General features: G+C 40.3%; 1 protein-coding gene across 2 annotated transcripts in view; it reads right to left on the bottom strand.

Annotated features, from left to right (window-relative positions):
- Wdr70 (WD repeat domain 70) overlaps nucleotides 1–20,913 on the bottom strand; it is a 232,336-nt gene extending 211,423 nt beyond the window's left edge. The window contains exons 1-4 of one of the 2 annotated variants that reach the window (XM_028875604.2): nucleotides 20,518–20,743; nucleotides 20,359–20,424; nucleotides 15,983–16,066; nucleotides 2,671–2,791 (exon numbers count right to left, since the gene is read on the bottom strand). In XM_028875604.2, the coding sequence (XP_028731437.1) occupies nucleotides 2,671–2,791; nucleotides 15,983–16,066; nucleotides 20,359–20,424; nucleotides 20,518–20,734 (488 nt within the window). In that variant the 5' untranslated portion in view covers nucleotides 20,735–20,743. Of the gene's footprint in view, nucleotides 1–2,670; nucleotides 2,792–13,484; nucleotides 15,383–15,982; nucleotides 16,067–20,358; nucleotides 20,425–20,517 lie in introns of those variants that run through there. The other variant, XM_028875605.2, reaches the window with a different exon arrangement.
- Between the last annotated feature and the right edge of the window lie 223 nt (nucleotides 20,914–21,136).

Genomic DNA, 21,136 nt, shown 5'->3' with positions numbered 1-21,136 from the left:
CCTGAGGGTCTTTGCTCTGTGGAACCGCTCTTCCTGTGGCTCGTCATATGGCTTGTCACCTCCTCAGAAGCTTCAGAGCACACCTTTCTACCAGTCACCATTAACCTACTTTATTTTGTTTATCTTTATTATATAATGAATTACTGTGTTTGATCAGCTAATTAGTTGTTCATGACTGTTATCTACTTCCTTAGGGCTCCTGCTCCAATATGAACATAGTGAGAACAGAGTTCTGACTTGCTAACTGCTATAACCCACTGCCTAGGAGTGTTTACCACGGAGGATGTTCAATAAATAACAAATAACAGCTGAATAACTTCATGCTCAGTCATGCACACTGTCCTAAAGTCCAATTTTCCAGCTATATGAGAAGTCACAGACTTTTTAATGCAAGACTATCAGGCCATTGAGAACATTAAACCAAAATGCTGATCCTTAGCAGCTATGGTAAGTTAACTATGTTAACTAGTTCAAAAGTAAGCATTAAACTGGGAACTAAGCTTATCCATGTTAATTTCATGGTTCATTATCTATGCCTAATACTCCCATAAAATCTGGATGGAATGCATTAGCTCTTAATTCCATTTCTGGCTTTATACTTCTAATATTCCCAAGCCAAAAAAAAAAATTTAATTTAACATATTTTCAGTATTCTGAAAAACAAAGTCCATGGAATCATGTTCAAAAATGTCGCTGATAGAAAGCAAAATACATTCCATATTGAAAGTATCCCTTGATTCAGTGTGGTACCAAAGCAGGAACTGGAGACTGAAAAACAGTACACACTGGGTAGTAAACAGCTCAGAGTCAAGTCCTCTCCTCTGTTTTCCCAGCAGACTGTTTACAAGACACTTGTAACTAAAGACTAAATGATGCCTATAATCCAATTTTAATTTAGGAAGTAAATTCTTAAGCAATACTCACTGCTTTTACATGAATTTCTTAGAAGAAAGGCAAACGACCAAACAGCTTCTATCTTACAAATCAGACGGTACGTACACGACATTTCTCTTCTAACTGAAGTGATATTCCATTGGCTCAATGATACCTGTCTTTCATGTCCATAAAATGCTTCTTCTTGTTGCTATCATTTTGCTTTTGGCTTTTTTATTGAGAAGGATCTCATAGGCTAAAATTACATGTGCTATCATAAGGTTCACATAACTTCTGTTTTTGTTTTTGTTTTTGAGACATGGTCTTACTCCATAGTCCTAGTTGGCCTGGAACTCACAAAGATCCACCTGCTTCTTCTTTCCAAGTGCTGGGATTCCTTTCAAGCCAATAAATGTGGAAGTATTAGGCAATTATCTTTTTCTAAACTAAATTTCAATAACATTCCAGATTTTTTAGAAACTATTTACATGATATGTGATACTGACTCCCAATATACCACAAAGGCAAAATAATTAATCATCATCATCATCATCATCATCTAAGAATTATTTAAGAATATAAAAAAGATGAGTGGGGTGACATACACAATTAATCCCAGCACTCAGAAGGCAGAAGCAAGCAGATCTCTACGACTGTAATGCCAGCCTGGTCTACAGAGTGAGTTCCAGGACAGACAGGGATGCCTAGAAAGATCCTGTCTCAAACAACAACAATATAAAATATATTAATGGTCAGGCATGGTGGTACACATCTGCAATCCTAAGACTCCAAGAGATAAAGGCAGGAGGATTACTGTTGAGTTCCAGATCATTGATGGTTACAGAGCAAGTCTGTGCCTCAGAAATAAATAAATACATAAGTAAATAAACAAAAATAAGATAGTGTGTGTTTTTAGAGCACAGTTTGGGAAGGAATGGTTTTTGCTCAGGCTGGCCAGAACTTCTGATCTTTCTGCCTCTTCTTCCTGAGGACTGGTATCATAGGCATGTGCAAAAACCAAGAGCTGGAAACACAGCTCAAAAGTGGAGCATTCACCTAGCAGGCACAGTCCTTATTTGATCTCAAGTATATCCTTCCCAAACTGTGCTCTAAAAACTAGTGCCGAGTATGCCATAATGGCACATAATGTTAATCCCAGCTACTCTGGAAACTAGAAACATAGAGAAGCCTCATCTCAAAAACACTGAACCCAACCTCAAAGTGAAGAAAATGAAATGATCACCAAATCACAAATGCTGGAACATCCCTAGTATAAAATCTTGAACTCATATTGGACTCTACCACATAATCAAAAAGATGAGCCAGAAATAAATTTTAAAATAGCAAATAACTAAGCTTCTATTTAATTAAAACACATGGAACAAGTATATTTGTATCATTTTTTTTCTAAAACTCTATAAATAGTGGCAAATAGTTATTCAAAAGGGTATGATTTTTTTTCTTTTTGTTTGTGACGCGAAATTAGATTTTGTTGTTGCTGCTTTTTATAGTTCTCAGATTCCAAAGCTGACTCTTGGCATTTTTACAACTGTTTAAAGTGGAGAAATAGTATAAATAAATGAATAACTACAAAGTGAGTTCCAGGACAGGCTCCAGAGCTACAGAGAAACCCTGTCTTAAAAAACCAAAAAAATAATAATAATAAATAAAACTTGAAAAAATAAATGAATGAATGAATAGATAAATAAATAAAAAAATCTTTTTTGCCTAACAGATTATGAACATCTAGAAAAATGACAGTTTAGGAGAGAGAAGCCTTCTGAGAAGTTCAGGCACCTGGGCGATGGTTTTGAGTGCTCTCTGACTGCACTTGAGCCCGATGGTCTTTGTTCAACATCTTCAATTTGTTTTCTTAATTCTTTCTCTCTGTTCATTTCTTCCTCTTTCTCTCTTGCTTCTGAAGATTAAAAGTAAAAATAATTTCCAACAGTTAGACTTTGGAATTTATCAATAGTAGGCTGAAAATTAAGTTACAAAAGAAAATGTGACTACAGGGGCTAAGAAAGCAATTAATTAGCTAATTAATTAATCAGTTAATGTGGTTGGCAGAGTGCCTACACGATGGGCACGAACCAGGTGTGATGGCACCCGCCTATAATTGATGGAGTTCAGGGTCACCAGTCTGGGTTTCATGAAACTGTCTCAACATCAACAACAAAAAGCAGGGCTGGAGAGATAGCTCAACAGTAAAGGAAGGTGTGGCAGTACACACCTTTAACCCTAAAGCTAGGGAGAGAGAGGTAGGGGAATCTCTGTGTGTTTGAGGCAAGCCTGGTCTACATAAGGAGACCTCTAGCCAGGGCTCCATGGCAGTCACATCAGTAACATGACTGTAATTCCAGCTCAAGGGGGATCTGAAGTATCTAACCTACAAAGATCTGCACTCACATGAACATACCAACACAGAGACACACACAATTAAAAACCAACAAAAAAAATTAAAAGACTTTTAAAAAGTGGCCACTACATTATCAAAAACAACAAAAGCTAAACAGCCTATGACAAAGCCACATTGGAAAAAGTTAAACAGAGCTACAATGTGACATAGCAATCCTCCTACCTCTAGGCATAGGAGAAACTGAAAAGAGAGTCCAGGAGTATTCATTATTGTTTCTTTTGTTTTGGGTTCTTTTGAGACAAGATCTAACTATGTAGTCCTGGCTGGCCTGAAGCTTGCTGTGCAGACCAGGCTGGCCTCCAACTGCCAGCATATCCCCCTGCCTCTGCCTCCTGAGTGCTAGTATTACAGTCATGTGCCATCCTGCTTAGCTTTGAAAACAGGGGTTTTCAGAGGTAGTTGTTCTCCCAAAATCATAGCAGCATTATTCCAAACATCTAAAATAGTGGAGCAAATTATTCATCTACAGATGAACAGGTAAGCAAACTGTGGTATATATCCACATAATAGAGCATTATAATTCAGTCTTAAAAAGAAAGGTATTCTGCAATGGATGAATGTCAAGGAGTCTATTCTAAGTGAAATAAACCAGTCACAAAAAAGAATAAATACTGAACACACCAATGCAAAATGTACAAAATAACCTACAACAGTCAGAAATCAATCAAAAAATATAATACTTAGTTGCCAGGGGCTGAATAAAAATTATGAATTATTATTTTAAAATGATATAAAGTTTCAGTTTTATAGGATTAATAGAGTTACAGAGATGGATGTGGCTACAGCTATTCAGTATTATAAACGTAAAAATTGGGACAGATGGCTCAGCAGGTAAAGAAGCTTGTTGCCAAGCCTGACCATCTCAGTTCAATCCCCAAGACCCAACTCCTCCAAGTTTTCCTCTGCCCTTTGTGCAATGGCCTGTACCTACTGCCCCCCTAAACACACACACTAAATACATACATACATACATACATACACACATAAATACATAAATAAATGTGATTTTAAAGGTTTTAATGAGAGCTGGACAGTGGTGGCACACATCTTTAATCCTAGCACTAGGGAGGAAGAAACAGTAGGATCTCTGCATTCCAGGCCAGCCTGGTCTACAGAGTGAGTTTTAGGATAGCCAGGACTTTGCAGAGAAATCCTGTCTTGAAAAATAAAAAACAAAGTTTTAATAGTTAAGCACTGGAAAGATGCCTCAGCCAGAAAATGACTGCCATGCAAGTATGAGGCTCTGAATTTGAATCCCCAGAACCCATGCTTTTCAAAGTTGAGATCAGGTGCGTGTGTCTATAGTCTCAGTGCTGGGGAAGTAGAGACAGGCTGATCCCTAGAGCTTGCTGACCACCCAGCCTACCTGAATCAGCCAACTCCAATTTGGTGACAGAGGTTCACTAAAAAGAGCTGTGTGTGGTGCCACACACCTTTAACCCAGCCCTTGGGAGGCAGAGATAGCTGAATCTGTGAGTTCCAGGTCAGCCTGGTCTACATAGTGTGTAGACTAAAGAGCATGGACAAGGCTAAAGAGACCTTGTGTCAAATAATAATAATATTAAGAAGAAGAAAGCCGGGCGGTGGTGGCGCACTCCTTTAATCCCAGCACTCGGGAGGCAGAGCCAGGCGGATCTCTGTGAGTTCGAGGCCAGCCTGGGCTACCAAGTGAGTCCCAGAAGAGGAGGAGAAGGAGGAGGAAGAAGAAGAGGAAGAGGAAGAAGAAGAAGAAGAAGAAGAGGAGGAGGAGGAGGAGGAGGAGGAGATTTATGAAGAAGACATCCAATTTTACCTTTTGGATTCTATGTGCATACATGCATACACACATAAATACATACACACACACACACACACACACACACACACACACACACACACACACACACCAATTTTTTTAAATGGTTGAACTGGCCAGGCATGGTGATATATATCAGTACTCCCAATACTCCTGAGGCAGAAAAGGTACTACAAGTTCAAGGTCAGCCTTGACCTATACAAGATGCAGTATCAAATCAGGAAAAAAGGTTTAAGATGATAAATGTTATGTTGTATTTTATCACAACTTTATACACTGGAAGAAACTATCAACCTAAATGACCAACGGTGAGAAAAGAATTGAACAAAATTATTATATAAAGCATCCCAATATAGTATAAAATACAGGCAATAAAAATGGTGATGAGTTCCAGGACAAGCTCCAAAGCTACACAGAAAAACCCTGTCTCGAAAAACCAAAAAAAAAAAAAAAAAAAAAAGGGCAAAATTATCGACTGTTAGAATAAATCTTTTTTTTCTTTAATTCATATTGATCAAACAATATGGTAGTAGTGTTACATACTACTGTCAATATAAATATGCTAAGCAAATTTTTGTGAAACTCAAATGAAAAAGACAGACAAAGAGATGGAAAACATATTCAGAAGTAAAATGTTGGGTGACTCCCTTCTCAGTGTTTTAGGCTGGAAGCAGCACTCACTCATTTCTGAATTTCCTACACCAGGCAACCAAAATCATGAGAAATGTTCAACTAATAAGTCTCTAAGGGTTGGTTGGTTGGTTTTTAGACATAGAAAAGTTCACCAAAAGAATTTTTCCTCTGCTAATCTCACTTGGCAACTGGGAAGGACACATACGTAGCAAGGGAATTATATGAATAGTTTGGCTTTCATTTGCTACCACCCCAATAATCTAACCTTTTTTTTTTTTCCCTCTTTAAGCAATAAAGCTGAGGGTTGTTGCCTATACTTATAATCCCAATGCTTGGGAGACAGAAACAGGAGGATTGCCAAGAGCTCAAGTCCAGCCTGTGCTACAAAGTGAGACCTTGTCTCAAAAAAAAGAAAAAAGAAAAAAAATTATATTCTTTAGAGTATTTGTTGCTACACCATAGAAGACAAGAATAAAGAGATATCCAGAAAGTATTTAAAAGAAACTAGTCTTTCATGTTAAACACAGACAATAAGAACTCTCTAGGAAGAGGCAAGGCAAATGCTGCTTTTTTTGTGCTCTCCACTGAACCAATGTAGCCAAGAGCCAATATTCTGATGCTGAAGGCAGGTAGCTGGACAAAATAAAGAACAGAAGCCTAGGAGTCAGTTTACTGAGTAGGGAAGCTCGTTCCTTATCCTCAGTTCCTATCCTCACATGCTCTTTGTCAATCTTCCCACCTGCTGGGAGATGAGGACATTTATTCTCTCAACTCTGACTCTCTCCCAGGTCTTAAGGTATATTCTGTTCCTATCACGACAGTATAGAAAGGCAGAAATTGACGGGCGGTGGTGGCGCACGCCTTTAATCCCAGCACTCGGGAGGCAGAGCCAGACGGACCTCTGTGAGTTCGAGGCCAGCCTGGTCTACAGAGCGAGATCCAGGAAAGGCACAAAGCTACACAGAGAAACCCTGTCTCGGAAAAAAAAAAAAAAAGAAAGAAAGAAAGAAAGGTAGAAATCATCAGCATGTAATCACCATTCCCTTTATCCTTGGTAAGGAAGTCATTCTTTTTTCTGCAGGGAGGAGGCAACATTGTGCTTCTGGTCATGCTGGGTCCCTCCCTGCCCAGGGAAGGTGGAGCTCCACTCCATGTTAAAATATATGCTCTTTCAATGGCCAATTTTGGAAGTGACTTGCTGTACAATATTACGTATGCTAGATATACATTTTTCCCCTCCCATGACTATCAGGCGCTCATCTGTGTTTGACAATTCAAACTTCTGACAATTTGGGGTCATGAAGAGTCATCTCAGGACAAACCAACACTCTAAAGATGGCAAAGCAGAAAAAACGAGGAAAACTTCATGACCCTCATGCCAGGACTCAGAAGACAAAGGCCCCATGATAGAATTCCTGTCCTAAGAGATACTAAATTTTTCTTATATGGGTTTTTTTTTATTTTTTTGGTTTGGTTTTTTGAGACAGGGTTTCTTTGTGTAGCTTTGCGCCTTTCCAGGAACTCACTCTGTAGTCCAGGCTGGCCTCGAACTCACAGAGATCCACCTGCCTCTATAATCTATAGCTTCATTAGATCAAAGGGGAAAATGAGGATTCAAGGAAGAAACTGTAGAGTAAAATAAATTCAGGGTTTTCATTCTGGGATGATGAGACACCAAAGCTAAACAGAATTCCACAGACTGTAGGTGCCCTGGCAATTTTACCCAATACAGAAACTAGTACAGTGAAAACTAAATATGCCTTGCCTTTACAAAAGCAAACCTACTCCCCACACGTTTTTTTTTTTTTTTCCAAAGGTCTTGATATCAATTTTGGATTATTTCTCATATTTAATACAACTTTAAATTAGGAGCCTAACTAACTACTTATGGCTAATCTGTATTAATCTAAATAATAGATTTAAATGAATGTATTATGTATGTGTATGTAATTTAGCACCTAAAAACTTCAGTCAACACTCAGTAACCACTTAATTAGAAAGAAAGAAAGAAAGTATCACAGTAAGCCAGGCATTGTGGCTCATGCTGGTTATCCCAGTGCTCAGCAGGAAGGAGTAGGATTATTATGAATCCGAGGCTGGCTTCAGCTACATACACACTGAGTTCCAGGTGAGCCTCAGCTACAGAGATCTTGTCTCAAAATAAAAACAAAAGTCAAGACAACAAAATTACTAAAAATATGAATCTGAATATTTTCTTTTCTTTTTTTTTGGTTTTTCGAGACAGGGTTTCTCTTGTGTAGCTTTGCGCTTTTCCTGGAACTCACTTGGTAGCCCAGGCTGGCCTCGAACTCACAGAGATCTGCCTGCCTCTGCCTCCTGAGTGCTGGGATTAAAGGCGTGTGCCACCACCGCCTGGCTAATCTGAATATTTTCTAATGTAAAAATATTCTAATATTTTCTAATGTGAAAATGTTTCACTTGTGTATTTATACCAACTCACTAGCCTACCATGTCATGAAGATTCACACTTTAATCTATTTAATAACAAAATACTAAGAAAACAAAATTAGATGTTGGCATTTAAACTATATTAATCACCTTAAATGCTGACAATATAGCTACTACGGACCAAGCCGGGCACTCTAATTATGAAAGCGAACGAAAATAAAAAGGTTTAGCCTCAGGGACTGGAGAGAGGGCTCAGCAGTTAAGAGCACTGGCTGCTCTCCCAGAGGTCCTGAGTTCAAGTCCCAGCACCCACATGGTGGCTCACAACCATCGACAATGAAATCTGGTGCCCTCTTCTGGCCTGCAGACATACATGCAGGCAGAACTCTGTGCACATAATAAATAAATAAATCTTAAAAAAAAAAAAAAGGTTTAGCCTCAAAACATAGAAAATATTATAAACTTACAATATTTTCTAAAGTACTAATGGAACACAGGTATGAAATAATTCCAGGAAAAGATAGGACATAATCTAGGTCAGTGGAAGATGTAGGATTTAACTAAAAAAAAAAAATTGAGGTTTAAAAAAAGACTTTGTTTCTAAATTTTTCTTCAGCATTTTCTCTTTTCAGACTTTAAAACACCCATTGAAATCATATTCAAAGCCAAGGATGGTGACACACATCTGTAATCACAGGATACGGGAAGTGAAGGCAGAAAGATCAGGAGTTCAAGGTCATCCTCAGCCACACACCAAGCTTGAGTTATTCCCTTAAGTATGATTTCAGTTACAAAGGAAAGACTTCAATCTCAACCATAAGAATCATGATGCATGTTACAATTTGTCCACTTTTAGAGAAGAGTTAGGGCCAGCAAATTGTAAAAACACCTGCTGCCAGGCCTGTTGAGCCAAGCTCAGTCTCATGTCCTACATGCTGGAAGGCGAGAAACAACTTCTACACGTTATCCTGACCTCCCCACCTACACACACACACACACACACACACACACACACACACACACACACACTTCTTCTAAAAGTCAGTGAAATTGCATATCAACTTTAATTTTATAATCTTAATATAATTTAATGGCCAAGGTTGGGAGAACCAAAAATAATCTCTAACAATGAATATTTTCCCACAGAATGTGATTGCTTCTGTATACACATAAATATCCCAAACAGCACACTAAAGCTAAGGAGAACCTTGGTTTACTTTTTCAACGAATTGTTCAATAAAGACTCACATGTTCAGATCAGTAGAAGCCACAAAGTCAAACCAAGAATGTGGTGCTAGTACAAGAAAGTTCCACACACTGAATTTATACACAATTTTTTTTTAATGTACAAACCTTGTAATTCCTCAAAACCCCTTAAGTGGTATGCATACATGCTTTAGAAAAAAAACTTACAGAAATAAAAAAGGACACATAAGCGGGCCTTTACTGTCCAGTGTTTTAGCCTACCAAGAACTTGCGGAGGATACCATACCCACCTGACAATTTTCCTATCCAGTTTTCCTCAAGTAGAATGTGGAGCTGCTTTTTAAACCTATGTTCTCCAACTTGAAATGACAAGCTCTAACAGGTTGGGCCATTTAGAACCATCTCCAAATAAGAAGGATTTGGTTATTAGAGCAGTATTTGGGCTGGTGATATAGACGCAGCTTTCACAAAGCCTTAGGTTCCACCCCCGGTATCACACAAAACCAGGTGTGAGTGGCATACCTCTGTACTGCCAGCACACGACAGGTAGAGGCAGTAGGGACAAGGCTATACAAGGCAGTATGGTCCAGGCCAGCCTGGGCTACATAAAAAGATAGATAGATAGATATAGATAGATAGATAGATAGATAGGTAGATAGGTAGATAGATGTTATTACTTTAGTTCTAAATTCAATTTAATCTTCTCAAGTGTCTATTAAGAACCTATATTGAGCCAGGCGGCAGTGACGCACACCTTTAATCCCAGCATTCAGGAGGCAGAGCCAGGTGGATCTCTATGAGTTCGAGACCAGCCTGGTCTATGGAGCAAGATCCAGGACAGGCACCAAAACTACACAGAGAAACCCTGTCTTGAAAAAAAAAGAACCTACACCACCAGGAACCACATATCTAATTTAAATTAAACAATCACTGTACAAAGCATTTTGTATAAGACACTTAAACACAGGATTCCTCTAACTTATAATATAGATACCTATTAAAATCTTTGTTTGACCTGATTTTTGACAAAGAAGCCAAAACTGTACAATGGAAAAAAGAAAGCATCTTCAACAAATGGTACTGACATAACTGGATGTCAACATGCAGAAGATTACAAATAGATCCATATCTATCGCCATGCACAAAACTCAAGTCCAAGTGGATCAAGACCTCAATATAAAACTAGTTACACTGAACCTGATAGAAGAGAAAGTAGAAAGTAGTCTTAAATGCATTGGCACAGGAGATCACTTCCTAAATATAACACCAGTAGCACAGACACTGAGAGCAACAATTAATAAATGGGACCTCCTGAAACTGAGAAGCTTTTATAAGGCAAAGGACACAGTAAATAAGACAAAATGACAGCCTACAGAATGGGCAAAGATCTTCACCAACTCCACATCTGACAGAGGGCTGATCTCCAAAGTATATAAAGAACTCAAGAAACTAGACATCAAAATACCTAACAATCCAATTAAAAAATGGGCTACAGAGCTAAACAGAATTCTCAACAGAAGAATCTCAAATGGCCTAAAGACATTTAAGGAAATATTCAACATCCTTAGTCATCAGGGAAATGCAAATCAAAATGACTCTGAGATACCATCTTATACCTGTCAGAATGACTAAGATCAAAAACACTGATGACAGCTTATATTGGAGAGGATGTGGAACAAGGGGAACAATCCTCCGCTGTTGGTGGGAATGCAAACTTGTACAACCACTTTGAAAATCAGTATGGCCGTTTCTCAGAAAATTGGGAATCAATCTTCCTCATGACCCAGCTATACCACTCTTGGGCATATACCCAAGGAATGCTCAATCATACCACAAGGATACTTGTTCAACTATGTTCACAGCAGCATTATTCGTAATAGAACCTGGAAACAACCTAGATGGCCCTCAACCAAATAATGGATTAAGAAAATGTGGTACATATACATAATAGAGTACTACTCAGCAGTAAAAAACAATGACATCATGAGGTTTGCAGGCAAATGGATGGAACTAGAAAATATCATTGTGAGTGAGGTAACCCAGACTCAGAAGGACAAACATGGTATGTACTCACTCATAAGTGGATACTAGAAGTAAAGGATAACCAGACTACAACCCACAGCTCCAGAGAAGCTAGCTAACAAAGAGGACCCTAAGAGGAAATGCATGGATCACCTTGGTAAGGGGAAATAGATGAGATCTCCATGAGTAAACTGGGTGTGAGAGTTGGGCAATGAGAACATAAGGATACTGGATGGTCAAGCTGGAATAAGGATGGAATGGGAGAGCAATGAAAGAGATACCATGATAGAAAAAGACATCATAGGGATAGGGAGAAACAGGGTGCTAGGGAAGTTCCCAGGAATCCACAGGGATGACCCCAGCTTAGACTACTAGCAATAGAGGAGAGGCTGCCTGGACTGGCTTACCCCAGTAATCACACTGGTGAATACTTTGTCATCATAGAGCCTTTCTCCAGCAACTGATGGAAGCAGATGCAGAGATCCACAGCCAAACACCAGGCCAAGCTCTAGGAGTCCAGTAGAAGAGAGAGAAAAGGGATTCTATGAGCAAGGGGCGCCAAGATCATGATGGGGAAACCTACAGAGACAACCAAACTAATGGGAACTCATGAAATTTAAACCATACCTGTGAAGCCTCCACAGGACTGGATTATGTAGACTCTCTACATAATCGAGACAGTTGTGTAGCTTGATCTGCTTAAGGGGCCTCTTGGCAGTAGGATCAGGATCCATCCCTGGTGCATGAGCTGGCTTTTTGGAGCCCACTATGGTAGGACATCTCCAACAGCCTTGAGGCAGGGAGAGGGGCTTAGACCTGCCTCTACTGAATGTACCAGGCTCTGCTGACTCCCCATGGGAGGCCTTTCCTTCTTGTAGGAGGGAATGGGGGATGAGTTGGGGGAAGGGAGGCTGGAGGGGCGGGAGGAGGAGAGAGGGGGGATCTGTGATTGTTATGTAAAATGAATAGAAAATTTTTCTTAAATTAAAAAAAAAAATCTTTGTGTTTGAAATATTTCCAAATACACCCAGATAGCATGTTTTGTGTTTTGTTTTTATTTCATCATTAAAACTGACTTTTTTGCCAGGCAGTGGTGGTGCATGCCTTTAATATCAGCACTTGGGAGGTAGAGGCAGGCAGATCTCTGTGAGTTCAAGGCCAGAGTGAGTTCTGGGCTACAGAGTGAGTTCCAGGAAAGGATCCAAAGCTACACAGAGAAACTCTGTCTCAAAAATAAAAATAAAAAAAAAATTTAAAAATTAAAAAAAAAAAAAACTGACCTTTGCAGACATACTAGAGTACAATGTAAAACACACTTTGTCCTAATGTTGCTAAAATCCTTAAGATTTCCTGAGTGACAGTAACTACCTTTTGTTGTTTACTAGGACCCCCTTTGGTCACACCAACATTTGCATCACTGGAGTGAGGGAAGGCCTCTAGCCAGGCCCACTACTGTGGGAGTCATTCTATAAAAACTTCTGAAAAGTACTAGAGTTGACAGATCTAGACTTACTGAACACGTGAGGAGAGTTAAAATAGAGACAGCATGGAAGCCCCATCCCTCCTGCACCCACCTAACCCACTGAATCACTTCCTGTGGGTGTTCATCTGGACCCCCTAGATCAGCGGCTCTCAACCTGTAGGTCGAAACCCCTTTGGAAATGGCATACCAGACATCCTGCATAGCAGATATTTACACTATGACTCACAACAGTAGCAAAATTACAGTTACGGGGTAGTAACATAATTATTGTATGGTTGGGGTCACCACACCATGAGGAACTGTATTAAGGAGTTACAGCATTAGGAAGGCTGAGAACCACTACTCTCGACTCTTAAAAACCAGTCAGCTTGTTTCCCAGGGGATCAGACAAGGTCACATTCTATATCAATGATTAGCATCCAAAATTAAAGAAATCCTATGGCATCTCTAGGTAGATGACATCGAAACTGAACTGAATTACTGGACACTCAGCTGGTGCCAACAGATCACCTAGTTGCTTTATGATGACAAACTCTCACACATCCTGGTATTACAAGTATTCAGTAGGAAGAACAGTTTAGTTCATCCTTTTAGAAGAGTTGTTATTTTTCTGCACCTTCCCACCCCCCCACCCCCCACCCCCAGTGCACATGAAGATTGGAAATCAACTTCAGGTTTCGGTCCTTGCCCTCTACCTTGTCAAGTAGAGTACTTTTCTTTTGCCACTGAGTACATCAGACTAGTTGACCCACAAGTTGAAAGGATTCTCCTGTCTCCAAGTCATCTTGCTGTAGGGGCACTGGGATTAGAGCTGCATGCTACTATGTCTAGCTTTCCATGGAGACAGAGACATATATACTATTAGACATGGTGGAACATCCCTGTGATCCCAAATTTGAGACTAAAATAAGATGCTCAAGGCATCTAACGTGACTTAAGACTGTCTCAAAAACATGAACAAGGAAATATGTCACTGTTAGGGCACCTGACTAACCATATGCAAGAATTAGGTTCAATCAGCTGCATCGGAGGGGGCAGGCAATGGAAGAGGGGTAGATACATACTAAGATATTTATTGATGACATAACACGGCTAAGATTTATCTCAAAATATTTAGAAAGGAAAAGCAAATAGAAATAATACTAGCCATGAATTGATTATAGTAGCTTATATAAATAGTAATACTTACAGTTTTGAAATTTCTCATAATGAAATATTTTAAAAAGAAGTAGTAGTAGTAGTAGTAGTAGTAGTAGTAACAGCAGCAGCAGCCGCCAGGCATGGCATCATATGCCTTTAAGTCTACCACTTGGGAGGTAGAGGCAGATAAATCTCTATGAGTTAGAAGCTAGCCTAGCCTACATACCAAGTTTCAGACTACATAGTAAGACTTTGTCTTTAAAAAAAAAAAAATAGGCGTGATTGCACAAGCCTTTCATCCCATAAGTTTCAGGCCAATCTGGTCTCCATGACAAGTTCCAAGACAGCGAAGACTAAATTGTGAGAGCCTGTCCAAAAAAACTATTTATGTACACAACAGCCTTTTCATCACACATAAAAGGCTTACTTCCAAAGATACTAGTTTCAAGTTCACCAACCAAATTTTAAATGTTACTGCTAAATAACTCACCATTTTAATTTTTGAGCATTTTATTTATTATTTTTATATGTATGAATATTTTGCTTGCATGTATGTCTGGGCACCATATGTGTGCAGTCTCCACAGATGCCAAAAGGAAGCGTCATCTCCCAGGGACTGGAGTTCAGAGTTGTGAGCCATCAAGTGGGTGCTGGGAATTCCACCCAGGTGCTTTGGAAGAACTAGTGCTCTTCATCACTGAGCTACTCCCCAGCCCCACAATTCATCATTTTAAAACCAAAACCAACCACTGGGCACAGTGGTGCACTCCTATAATATTTGCTACTCAGAAGGCTGAGACCAAAGGATAACTTGGCTCATGAGTTCAAGCCCACCCAGGGTAACACAGTAAGATCCCCATATCTCCATCATTGAAATTGAATTTGGGATATGATCAAGATATTGGCTCATTCCTATAATTTCAGCATTCAGGAGACTGAGGTAGATACACTGCCAGAAGTCAAGGCCAGCTTGGTCTACATGGGGAGTTCCAAGTCACCCAGGATTACAGAGTGTGACCCTGTCTCAAAACTACAAACAAAAACAAGAAAATAAACAAGACGAAACACGTTAACATGACAAGTACTATCACAGCGCTGATTTAAATCCAGTTGTTCCCAGACTCCAGACCTTCTTCTAGTGTAAGAAAGATCTGAGTTAGATCCAAAGAAAGCACAGCACCAATGTCCTCTGAAGACCCTGAGGTGAGACCTAGAAATGCCAACCATCTGGTATCAAGCCAGGCTGGAAATAAGGCTTCAGTAAGTGTCTCCTACAGCTCATTAAAGCAGGGAGCCAACAGCAGCAGCCACATTCAGTGCATGTCACAATGTTCTATACTGTCTGGGTCAACAAGCAATGGTGACAGCCACCTCTGGCCCAGCCTTCCAAATACTGGTTCCGCTGTAAGCAGGAAAGAAAAAATGAAATGCAAGTCAGACAGAGGCGGGAGGAGAGATAATAAAGAAACTGTTACTCTGCTTCCTATAAATTGTAATAATAGTGAATCCTTGTTTGTTCCTAAAACACATTTGGGCTGTTGTTTAAATCTTATGTGCATGGATGTTTAGCCTGCATCTATGCCTGTGAATCACATGTGCCTACCATCTACAGAGACCCTAAGAGAGTATCAGATCCCCTGGGACTGGAGTCACAGCTGCCATGTGGGTGCTGGGAATTGAACCCAGGTCGTCTGGCAGAGCAGCCAGTGCTCTTAAACAGTGATTGTCTCTCCAGCCCCCATAGAACACACTTTTACAAGATTCTAGTATGTAGACCTTCTTTATCCAAGTAAAATACAAGTTCTGTCATGTTTTAAACGGAAAATAAATGCTTTAAATTTTGCTTCAAAAGCAACCAACAATTACAATCGCTTCACAATTCTGATTAAAGATAGGTGTTTGTAAATAAAAACAAGTTTTGTTCTGCCTTATCACTGTCAACATAATTGTATGTTTATATAATATTTAAGCCAATAGAAGGGAAAATATCTGTGCTTCTTACCCAGTGTTTTCCGGCTTCTTTCCACAGCTGTCCTTCGAGTTTGCTCAAACATGGCCTCCAAGTCAAATGTGCGAGCTTTCTTCCCTAGGAGCAGAACAAGTATCACTGTGACTGTCTTGCAATGAGCTGACCAGAGAGAGGCTCTAGATACTCCAGGTTTTTTTTTGTTTGTTTGTTTTGGTTTTTCGAGACAGGGTTTCTCTGTGTAGCTTGCAGCCTGTCCTGGAACTCACCTTGTAGACCAGGCTGGCCTTACATTACAGATATCTGCCTGCCTCTACCTCCCGAGTGCTAGGATTAAAGGTGTGCACCATAACCGACCAGATATAGGCACTCCAGTTTGACTGATTGATCAATAACCACTCAGTCTGTCTACTTGACAGCATGTTTCCAAGATAATGAGAAAACAGTAAGGGGAGAAAAAAATACAAGTTTAATAACCATTACCCAAAATGCTTGGGACCAGAGTGTTTCAAGTGTCAAAAGTTGTTTGTTTGCTTGTTTATTGGACTTCAGAATATTTATACACAGATATTACTAGCTTAGCATCCCTAATTCAAAATATAAAATATAAAACTTGGAGGTTGGGGATTTAGTTCAGTGGTAGAGCACTTGCCTAGCAAGCACAAGGCCCTGGATTCGGCCCTCAGCTTTAAAAAAAAAAAGACAAAATACAAAACTTTTTGTTGGTGGTTTTTCTAGAGATATAGCCTTGCTTCATACCACAAGCTAACCTTGAACTCACAATCCTCCTGTCTCAGCCTCCCAAGTGTTGGGATTATTACAGATATCCACCAACACAGTAAGCCAAAATCCAGAAGTTTTGAGAACTAACATAATGCTCAAAAAGTACAAATTTTAGATTCTTAAATTAGGACTGTGAACCTATCGAACATTAACCAGCCAACTTTCTCAATCCGCACCTGATTTAGCTAGACGCCTATATCTTGAAGCAACATTAATCTATCAGGGATAATGAGAAATACCCATACTTTGACAGAAAAACTATCTGACTTGGGGATGCAATACAACAGTGCTTGTCTGGTACCACAAAGCCCAGGGTTTGAGCCATAGTACTGCATACACATGCCTGTAATCTCACAGAATATGGAGTCAAAGGGATCAGAAGTTCAAGATCACCCCTATCTGTGCAGCAAGTTTAAGGTGAGCCTGGGATAAATAAGACCATCTCTCAAACAAATGTATGAAAAATTAAGGAAATGAAAAGAAAGACGATCCTAGTTAGCCCATTCTATTGAAAGAAGCCCTTAAGAACAGGTATGTCAGAGCCGGGCGGTGGTGGCGCACGCCTTTAGTCCCAGCACTCGGGAGGCAGAGGCAGGCGGATCTCTGTGAGTTCGAGGCCAGCCTGGGCTACCAAGTGAGTTCCAGGAAAAGGCGCAAAGCTACACAGAGAAACCCTGTCTCGAAAAACAAAAAAAAAGAACAGGTATGTCAGAACCCAAGAGATTCAAAGTCTGAAAAGGAATCAAGACACTAGAGTTGACTTAAAGCAATGGTTCTCAACCTTCCTAACCTCAACCCTTTAAAACAGTTCCTCATGTTGTGGTGACCCCACCCATAAAATTATTTCATTGCTACTTCATAAATGTAATTTTGCTACTGTTATGAGTTATAATGTAAATATCTGATATGCAGGATATCAGATATGCAATACCTGTGAAAGGGTCGTTCACCCCACAAAGGGATTGCAACCCACAGGTTGGGAACTGCTGATTTAAAGGCAGCAACATGAGAATTAAGATATGAGCTAAGAAAGAGATATCCAGAAAGCAAAGATATTTCAATCCTATTACCAAGAACTGTATTGTTCATAAAAGCAACTTCCTTCGTTAACAAAGCTACCAGATTACAGTATATGCATGTTTACAACTGATTTCAGCCTTGATATCTACAACAGGGAAATCAACACAGTTCACATGAACTGGCAACTTAAAAAGCTACCAGAAAATAAATCTGTGGGTTGTTTTATGTATTGGATCTGGGGGTAGAACCTAGAGTTCTATGCTTACTAGTCAAGGGCTCTCCATTAGACTAAACCCACAATTCTTTGTGTTGTTTTAAAGTGCTAAATGTGCAGCAATTTGTTACAGGAGCAGTTAAATATATATATACATGTATACATGTATATATATATATATACACATGTATATATATACATATATACATGTATATATATATATATTATGCACACACAACTGGTAATATTAGTACATTATCTTAAATAGAGTATGAAGTTCTCAAAGACACTAAATATGAGAGGTGAAGCTGTAGAACTGGATCTGATCCCCTCCTTAAGAGGGGACAGAACACTGTTTTCCAGGAGATTACAAAAATAGTGTTAGTCATGAAAATGTTAAGATCTGGGGAAATGAGTCAGTCAGTGCTTGACACTCAAGCGTGAGGCCCCGGTGTTCAGAACCCCAAGTGGAAGATCCCTGGAGCTCCTGGCGGAACGCCAGGCCCAGTCATAGACACTGTCACAAAAATATAAGCAGAAAACAACAGATGAAGATGTTACATGTCAACCTCTGGCCTCCACATGCCTGGACACAAGTCCTACACATACATTCTCACACACACACACATTATATGCACACATTCACAAATATTCTTTTAGCATTACTGATAAAATTCAATATGGCTACATGCCAGCATGTGAGAGGCTGAGGTGAGAGAATCTAAAATTTCAGACCACCCAGGGATACATAGTCAGACTCTCCCTCAACAAACAAAAAATAAATAAAACCAGATATTAGCCGGGCGGTGGTGGTGCACGCCTTTAATCCCAGCACTTGGGAGGCAGAGGCAGGCGGATCTCTGTGAGTTCGAGGCCAGCCTGGACTACCAAGTGAGTTCCAGGAAAGGCGCAAAGCTACACAGAGAAACCCTGTCTCGAAAAACCAAAAAAAAAAACAGAAATTACGTAGGGAAAAATTTTAAGTGATACAAATTTTACTGTGTAGTGTACTTTCTGGAAGCTAAAATAAATCAAGTTTGGGGCTAGCAGTGTAGCTCAGTAGCAAAACACGGGTTTAGCACACAGGAAGTCCTGCTGATTCCTGATACTATCAAATATAAAATCATGTTTTGGAAGAATATAACACATGAAAATCAGCAAAATATTGTGTTAAAGAACAATGTTTACTCATAAGTATGATATTAATTTTTAATATGCAACAGGAACACTGAAAACCAAATTAATTTTGAAGCCTTGACTTCTTTTTCTTTGTAAATCTCTAAACTTTCTCAAGTTAGAAATAGCGACTGGATGCCAGGTGGTGATGGTGCACCCCTTTATTCTCAGCACTTTGGAGGCAGAGGCAGGAGGATCTCTGAGTTCAAGGCCAGCCTGGTCTACAAATTGAGTTCCAGGACAGCCAGAGCTGTTACACAGAGAAACCCTGTCTCAAAAAAAAAAGCAAAAAAACAAAAACGAACGAAAGAAGGAGAGGCAGAAAGAGACAGAGGGAGGGAGGGACGGGGAGGGAGGGAGGGAGGGAGGGACTGGAGAGATGGCTCAGCAGTTAAGAGCAGTTAAGTGCTGCTCTGGCAGAGAACATGGCTTTGGTTCCCAGTACCCACATGGTGGCTACAACCATCTAGAACTCTAGTCCCATAAGGTTCAGTGCCCTCTTCTGGCCTCCAGGGGCACTGCAGGCATGTGGTGCACAGATACATCCAGGCAAAACACCCACTCACAAATATATATAAATATATATATAAATATATACATTTATAACACCCACTCACAAACATATATTATATATATATTTATCGTTTAAAAAATAAGAAATCAGAAAGAAAAACAAATAATACTGTAACTACCCTTTTAAGGACTGATTTGCTTAAGAGTCCTAGAAGATAGTAAATAGATGGGTGAATGAATGAATGAGAACTAGATACATTAGCCGGATATTTGTTCCCAAAAGAAATTACAAAACAATTTCCACTCGATTTTTGCTACCACTAATGTTTTTAGCAGATGATTACTCCTCTTTTGAGACTTCTTTTTTAATCACCTAATAACTTGTCATATCTAGGGTTTACCGAAAGGCTGAAGTGAGGATTCTGAACGAGAAAGACTAACCAAAAGAAAGGAACTAAGTAGCCACCAAAATATTAGTTAATGGCCACCAACACATGTCCTTCTCAGACTGGGTCCCAACCAGTAATCCCTTTCAGTCAAGGTTTCCAAGTGTCATCTGAACTGGTCTCAACAAATTAAATGGGACCGAAGCAATTGGGATTCGGCCCGGCAGAAGGCGCCGCTCAAATGTGACAGCTCTCCTAAACCATCAGTACTTAAGCCCTCTGCAAACTCGGGCTGGGCTCCGCCCGGGGCAGGCACTCACCGAACCCTGTGAAGCCCATGGTGACCGCCAGCTGAGGGTCGGGTCCCGCCGCGTCTGCGCCCGGCGCTGTACAAGAAAGGGAAGACAAGACGGGCCGTCAGCGCGGCGCTCCGGCTCCCCAGCACGGCCCACCACCCCCGCCGGCCGCGCCGAACCCACCTTCGCCGGGGCCCGAGTGTTCCATGGCTGACCGAGCCCCACCGCCTCGGCAAGAAGCACCCGCACAAGCGGCGCGCCACTCCCGGCAAGCCCGACAGGAAGTACCGTCTCCCAGTCCGCGACGCCAAGAGCGGCCGGTCCGCGCGGGAAGAGAGGCTCTCCGACGCTCGCCCCCTAGCGGTCGGGAGGGAACGCGCTGCCGAGACCGCATCCCCATTCAAACCCTGGAGCGGTCCTGTAAAAAAAAACCATTTGCAAGAGATGCCTTTGCTGGAGAGGTGACCGTCCTCGCAAATTTCTAAGGAGAAGTCAACAGTATCTTGTTCTTGGAGTGCTACTTTTCCTCTGTGATATACATGACGAAGCTCACACAGTTGCTCGCCTCCTCTGTGTACTTGAAGAAACCAGTATCTAGATATAACTCAAGCCCTAAGAAGCCACTATGTTCTAAGTGCCTCCCTCAATCACAGACTCCCACTGGCTAGGCTAGCCTTGTTTATTGAGCAAGGTTTCCAAAAGTTACCTATCTACTGTGTTTCCGATTTATTTTGGTTTCTTTACAACTTAGTTCCTTACTTAAGCTATGAATTAATGGTATGTCGTTTGTTTTATTTTTAAA

This window comes from Peromyscus leucopus, chromosome 11, assembly GCF_004664715.2.
Source record: "Peromyscus leucopus breed LL Stock chromosome 11, UCI_PerLeu_2.1, whole genome shotgun sequence".
NCBI lineage: Eukaryota > Metazoa > Chordata > Mammalia > Rodentia > Cricetidae > Peromyscus > Peromyscus leucopus.
This window is presented reverse-complemented; position numbering and strand designations above follow the sequence as displayed.